A 7,314-nucleotide genomic window follows, 5' to 3' on the forward strand; every position below is an offset into this window, starting at 1 on the left:
AAAAGTGTGGACTATCCACCTAGAGTCGGACTTTAGTAGTATTTTTTCATCCCGTATAGAATAGGGTTTTTTGACTCGACCCGAAAAAGCCTCCAACATGTTAGGGTGAACCCTAATTGGGGCCGGATAGCCCGTTTTGACAGGTCTGATATTTCTTAATATCGTCTTCAAAAGGATTTTTTACCTCCGACCCGATAAAATATGTTTTTAAATTGTTGCGTACAAAATAAATAAATGAAGACCATTGATAAAGTTATGAATATTTTTTGAAGGATTAGTATGAGAGACATATTGTTATTTGATAGAGTTTTTAATGGTTATAAGCTTTCAATTGCACCACTAATTGTTGAAAATTAAATAATTGACTAACGTTGCAAATATAATATAACTTAAATAATCAAATAAAAAAAACGATTGACCGAATTTAAAGAATCGTATATGTATTTTTGCCTAGATTTAATAAATTATTTTCCATCAACGTTATTTTCTTCTTTCCTCTAGATCTCGCAGCGAAAAAACCAACCATAAACACAATGCAAAATCCCTCTGCGGCACACCATGAGTTCTACACAGGTTGTATTAGCCTCAAGATGTATCTCTTCCCTACTCTTATTTTCCTACTTCTTGTTCCATAGAATTGCTATATATGTAATATATTTGATAATAACTGAAATTATCACCATTAATAAAAAAAAATTAAAAATTAAATACACCAATTTTTTAATTATTCTTCTTGATTTGTATTCATTTCAGAGTAAAATATAATTTGAATTATAAAAGGAACGTTAATTGTTAAATAATTTGTTTCTAAAACATAAAGTGCGGGAATATGATACAACCGAAAATAACACTACGGTCTACATTCCATGTCAGACTAGGAATTCTTTGTTTTTATTACGTCGAATTCTATGTTAATTAATGTTATAGCAGAGTTATTGAGAACCATTCAAGCAAACGATAAAAAATAAGAAAGCAGAAAAAATTCCCACAAAAGATAGAAAATAGAGACCAATAAATAGTTGCGGAGCATATAGAAGATAAAAATATGAAGTGGCATGATTGTGAGTTTTGATTGCTTGACATTTCACCTTCTTTAATCTCTTAATTAATTTAAAAATTTAATTGTGTTAAATTAAAAATATAATCAAATTAATTAATAAATTAGATGTCATTTAACTATAAATAATTAAGTTTGACAGTATTAAAATATGTTAATTTTTAGTTGTATCACTGAAGTCTTCTATTTATGAATTTTTGTTCCAATTCCCACATAATCCAAGGGGTTTTCATGATATGTGTATTTAATCATTGTTTTATGAGATGTATTTTTTTAAATGGTATAAGATATTCTAAATGGGTGTTCATGATATGTGTATTTAACAATTGTTTAATGAGATGTATTTTATTTATTTATTTCTAATGGAAAATGTGGAAATTAATTGTTTAAATTATGAAGATCTATTTAAGTTATAGACTTTTATAAAATATTATTAAATTTATAATAATATGTTTAATGATTAATTGTGTCACATCATATTAATTAAATCAACATTTAAAATATGATAAGCGGTAATCTCATATTTATTTGTAGAAAAATAGAAAGTATGCTGTTAATTCACGTATTTTAAAAGAAGGAAACAAGTACATCAATAATCCTAATCCTAATGTTACAGTACTTCTCAAGTTAGTTTTGCATTTTTTCCCTTCAAATTTATCACATGTGTTTGAATGTCAATTATACTATAAGTCTATACTAAGTAATCAAATAAAGAGTCATAATCAGTCGAATTAAAGACTACAGAGGAGGATTATGAGTAGCTGAAAAAGTAAAGATTGATATAAATTTGTTGATTAGAAGAAAGATACATATCACCAAAATATTGTTGAGTCTCGTAAGGATTGATATAATTTTTTTTGAGTGTAGTAGCAATCCACAATAGAAATGGTTCTTTATAATAGAGCATATAAAAGTACAGCCAAGAAGAGTGAAGAGTTTATACTGAAATTGATCATAATGGAACACTACATACCTATAAGGAACCTAGTAAATTACTCGAAGATTGACGTAAAAAATTAAAAATATCTATTTATACTAAAAAGATAAAATACTTATTTCGCGCTATAAGTCAATTTTTGCAAAAAATTAGAATTAGTTAAAAAAAAAAAAAAACATTTGAAGAAAATTACCCGTCAAAGGATCCGGGTCGAAGGTCAAGTCCAATAACCCGTCCAAGGATCCGGGAGTGAGTGAATTGAATTGAGTGGAATTTATGGGTATTCATTTCATTTTCAGTTTTCAATTAATCGCAACTTGGTAGAATCAAACCATAGCATAAGAATAAGAATAGGAATAATATAAAAAGCGCACCCTCTCAATTTTCAGTTGAAAGAAACGATCATTGTAACTCACGAATTGACATTCATACTCCCACTGTGTTGAAGAAATGAGGCTTTTGAAGGTTGCTACTTGCAATCTTAACCAATGGGCTATGGAATTCGATTCCAACACAAATCAAATCAAACAATCCATTTCCAAAGCCAAACAAGCCGGCGCTGTAATCCGGCTTGGACCTGAGCTCGAAATTCCCGGTTACGGCTGCGAAGATCACTTCTTAGAACTCGACACCGTTAACCATTCGTAACACTCTTTCTCTCTTTTCATATTTCCTGTTTCACTCATTAAGTTTTTTCGGTAGGCGCGGCCACTTTGGTTTCTCACCAAGCAATAAATACAAATTAGTTATAGAACTATCAAAATGCCAATCAGATTAGTATCTTATGTGATAACTGTTTCTATACTATTTTGATATTTGTATAGTGAGTTATACTTTTCAACGACTATTTTGATTATTCGAGAACTAATTAGGGTTTTTTTTTTGGGTTGCAGATGGGAATGTTTGAAAGAAATATTGGCTGGTGATTGGACTGATGGAATAGTGTGTAGTTTTGGCATGCCTGTTATCAAAGGTTCTGAAAGGTATAATTGTCAGGTTCTGTGTTTCAATCGAAAGATTATTATGATTAGACCCAAGATGTGGCTTGCAAATGATGGTAATTATAGAGAACTTCGTTGGTTTACTGCTTGGAAACAAAGAGATGAGCTTGTTGATTTTCAGCTTCCTGGTCAAATTTCTGAGGTATTAGGCCAAAAATCAGTTCCGTTTGGTTATGGCTTTGTTAAGTTTCAAGACACGTAAGTACAGTTGCAAATTCACACTTTATGTTTCACTTAATTTGTGTACTGTTTGGTTTGATGTATAGGCAAAGTTGTCAATTAGCGGCTATAGTGGTTAATATAGCGATATAGTATAACATAATTTTAACATTCTACTATTGTGTTGCAATACTTGATTTAGTATAAGGTGTTGTCAAATAGTGGCTAGATTCGTACAGTAACTTTGTAACATATTTAGTATAAGGTGTTGTCAAATAGTGGCTAGATTCGTACAATAACTTTGTAACATAGTAGAATTTGAACAAGCCGTTATTTTATGTGATGTGCAATTGACAACATTGTGTATAAGTTTAAATAGGACACGACGATTCTATGTTTTATGCATGTTGAGAGTAGAACACACCAAAAATGGCATATTTTGGTTGTAGGTGAATCTAAACATCACAAAAACAAAACATGTTGTCCCGGAGCATTTTTTCCTCTGTCAAGTGTCAAATGCTAAAGTTACATCTTCACTTTCTTTGGCCCTCCCTTTCAATTATTGTTATTTGAAGGTTATGTTGTTTACTTGGCCAAGTTGAATTATTTGTTGGTCACTAGATACCTTTTATGCTCTTTCATTTTAAAGTTATATGCATCGGCATCATGTCCATGCAGCAATCTTGTGATTGGCATGCCTGCATATACTTTCATACACCTAAGAAGCAGTGTGCTCCAACTATTGTGTGTGCTTGAGTGTTTGATTTATGTTTTTGGGGCCTTCCAACTGCTACTCAGATGTTTATTAAGTGCTGAATATAAAGCATTTTCCACTTCTTAGAGCTATTGCGGCTGAAGTTTGTGAAGAGCTTTTCACTCCATCTCCCCCACATGCTGAGCTTGCATTAAATGGAGTTGAAGTGTTTATGAATGCAAGTGGAAGTCACCACCAACTTAGAAAGCTTGATGTTCGTCTTCGTGCTTTTATAGGTGCCACTCATACTCGTGGAGGGGTCTATATGTACAGTAATCAACAAGGCTGTGATGGCGGTCGCCTTTACTATGGTAGGGAAATATTTTCCTTAATAGAACGGCATTCATGTTTTTTTTCACATTTACGTCCATTGCATGTTCTGGAGGGTGAATAAATCCAACATCCAGGAAGTTGGTATAAGGACATTTTAATTTCCATTTAGCTTGGTTAAATGTCATTTTTGTAGGCTTCTTCATTTGTCGAAAGTTTTATCTTGTCTTTCATTTTGTTTGTAACAGATGGATGTGCCAGTGTTGTGGTAAATGGTGATGTTGTTGCTCAGGGTTCTCAATTTTCACTAAACGATGTTGAGGTTGTGGTTGCTCAGATAGATCTAGATGTGGTATGCATTAGTTTCCATATTTAAATGCATGCAATGCAATGGCATTTTGACCATAAACGATTGATACCGGATTCGGTTCCTTTAATTTTATGTCAAATGGTAGGTTGCGAGCCTTAGAGGGTCTGTAAGCAGCTTCCAAGAACAAGCAAGTTGTAAAACCAAGGTTCCTTCGGTAGATGTGCCATTCAGTCTCTGTCATCCATTTGACCTTAAAATACACCTTTCTGTTCCACTTAAGGTTAGTTTTTGTCATTTTGAGTTGCAATTTTTAGATAGCTAAAACTAATCAGCTTTAAAGGTGCACATATGATGACACCGTGAATATCGCTTCCCCTTAAAGAGTATCTGGCTCCAAGCTTCTTTTTTTCGTTGCAAATTTTGAATTCTTCTATAATGATATCATAATGTTACCATTGAAATTAATCAGGCATCCAAGTTGCTAAGTTGAACTTGATTTATATATTAGATAAAATATCACTCTCCTGAGGAAGAAATAGCATTTGGACCTGGTTGCTGGTTATGGGACTATTTACGAAGAAGTGGAGCGTCTGGTTTTCTGCTCCCTCTTTCTGGCGGAGCGGATAGTTCCTCTGTCGCTGCGATTGTTGGATGCATGTGCCAGCTGGTTGTGAAAGGTAAGTTCAAATGCAATGACAATTGCTGTTAGATTGTGGATTACCTTCAAAGTTTCTATTTCTGGTCAACTTGTGACAGGAAGTAAAAGCTACATTATTGTGCATAATACCATATGACTTCTTATTTAGGAATAAACAGATGATTTAAGTAACCATAAATCTAGCTTCTGTTAAGTATCAGCTGTGTAAAGATCTCTAAGAAGAGTAGTTAAGAGGTGAGGTCACACATATACTGACAGCTGAATTATTAATTGGAGAAGTGGACCTGAATATTCATATTTCCTTTCTCGAAAATCTTGCGAAATTGCTTGATTATAGAGTCTAGTGTTATTTTATTAGTTTAGTGTGCTTTACTTCTTGCAGAATAACTCAGTTGTATAATCATGGTCGATAGTACCTTTTCTCTGATCCATATTTGCCTGCAGATATTGCAAAGGGGGATGAACAAGTTAAAGCTGATGCAATACGAATTGGAAACTATAAAGATGGAGAGTATCCTACAGACAGCAGGGAATTTGCCAAACGAATATTTTATACTGTGTTTATGGGATCTGAAAACAGGTAAGTTATAATTTTCATGTTCTAGTGTTTTATGATCCTTGGCTTTGTCTCTCTATCTGCTATATTCCATCAATACTTCATCATTGTTCTATGAGAGGTCTCCCTCATTTATGTTTTTTCTTTGCCCATCATGTATGATTTGGTACTATTTTGTTTACTGCGTTTGTTTCATAACGCCCCTAACTAAATTTATATGTGAGTGCCATTGGACAATGCTAATTGGTTTTGTTGCTGAAACACATCAATGATATTGCAGCTATATGCCCAGTACGCGTGTTGATATCTGTAAATTATGTTTTCTGTGTTTCTTGTGTGTCTCTAATGAGATCACACACCTTCCTATTTATAATGATGATGCAATAATTACATTCAGTGTCTAGGAAATTGTATTGACTAGGACTACTAACAATTAGCCTAGGATGTTGCACAATCAAGGAATAATTAAAACATACACTGAATTTTAACAATTTTTTTTCTAAATATAGTATCATGAAATGTTTATGGTTTCTGTGTACCTGATATACTTTTAATATTGTCAATCTTGTGTTGGTATGGGGTTGCGGCTTGAAAGAGGGTTAAAGTTCAAGCAGAGTAACACATTCCATTATGTTATTTGAAATCAACTGGAAAAAAAAGACCCTTCTTAGATGTTATGGCGCACTAAAAGTATTCACCTTGCAGTTCGGAAATGACAAGGGCACGAGCCAAGGTGCTGGCAGATGAAATTGGTTCATGGCACCTTGATGTTAGCATTGATGGAGTTGTATCATCTTTTTTGTCACTGTTTCAAACACTCACAGGAAAGCGACCACGCTACAAGGTAAATGAAGCATAGACTTGTGCATTATTTAAATCATAAAAACAATATTAGAACCATGTAATTGATGATATGGTCACTTGTCGCACCTGGTTTTTCCACAAGAGTATGTTGATATTAACATAGATTTCCATATCAGGGTGCTGGACTAGTAAAAAACTGTGCAGTTTCTTATGGGGACTCTCACTTTTTTTTTCAGGATTAAGATTAGGAGCATGTTATATTTCTATCATATTGTAGCCTCAAATCATATTTTTGTATGATTTGTTTATATAGGTAGATGGTGGATCTAATGTTGAGAATTTAAGCTTACAAAACATTCAAGCTCGAATCAGAATGGTGCTAGCTTTCATGTTAGCGTCACTCTTGCCTTGGGTTCACAACAAACCTGGGTTTTATCTTGTCTTGGGGAGCTCCAATGTGGATGAAGGGTTACGTGGCTATTTGACAAAGGTATCTCTATACTCTCTATAATGAAATATAAACAAAAATGATATTTGAAAAATTGATATATTTAGTCTAAAACTTAGGCTAGATAAATTAACTTTTCAGATACCCTTTTTGCTTATATTTCATTCCGGAGAGTTATAGCGTTAGATTATGCATTTTTTATAAAACCTATATGGTTTAAGATTATTTTTTATTTTATTTCCTATTTTCACTAATAATTAAAAAAACGCTTTGTTTTCTGTATTTTGTTTACAGTATGATTGCAGTTCAGCAGATATAAATCCTATTGGTAGTATAAGCAAGCAGGACCTTCGGGCATTC

General features: G+C 33.0%; 1 protein-coding gene across 1 annotated transcript in view; it reads left to right on the plus strand.

Annotated features, from left to right (window-relative positions):
- The first annotated feature begins 2,290 nt into the window (after positions 1 to 2,290).
- LOC101513288 (glutamine-dependent NAD(+) synthetase) overlaps positions 2,291 to 7,314 on the plus strand; it is a 7,891-nt gene continuing 2,867 nt past the window's right edge. The window contains 11 exon segments of the mRNA XM_004503524.4: positions 2,291 to 2,638; positions 2,888 to 3,193; positions 3,996 to 4,219; positions 4,427 to 4,530; positions 4,634 to 4,768; positions 4,997 to 5,165; positions 5,591 to 5,726; positions 6,408 to 6,546; positions 6,820 to 6,996; positions 7,249 to 7,308; positions 7,311 to 7,314. The exon segment at positions 7,311 to 7,314 is cut by the window's right edge and continues 125 nt beyond it. Of these exon segments, the coding sequence (XP_004503581.1) occupies positions 2,445 to 2,638; positions 2,888 to 3,193; positions 3,996 to 4,219; positions 4,427 to 4,530; positions 4,634 to 4,768; positions 4,997 to 5,165; positions 5,591 to 5,726; positions 6,408 to 6,546; positions 6,820 to 6,996; positions 7,249 to 7,308; positions 7,311 to 7,314 (1,648 nt within the window). The 5' untranslated portion in view covers positions 2,291 to 2,444.

The sequence above is a fragment of the Cicer arietinum genome, chromosome 6, assembly GCF_000331145.2.
Source record: "Cicer arietinum cultivar CDC Frontier isolate Library 1 chromosome 6, Cicar.CDCFrontier_v2.0, whole genome shotgun sequence".
Classification (NCBI taxonomy): Eukaryota; Viridiplantae; Streptophyta; class Magnoliopsida; order Fabales; family Fabaceae; genus Cicer; species Cicer arietinum.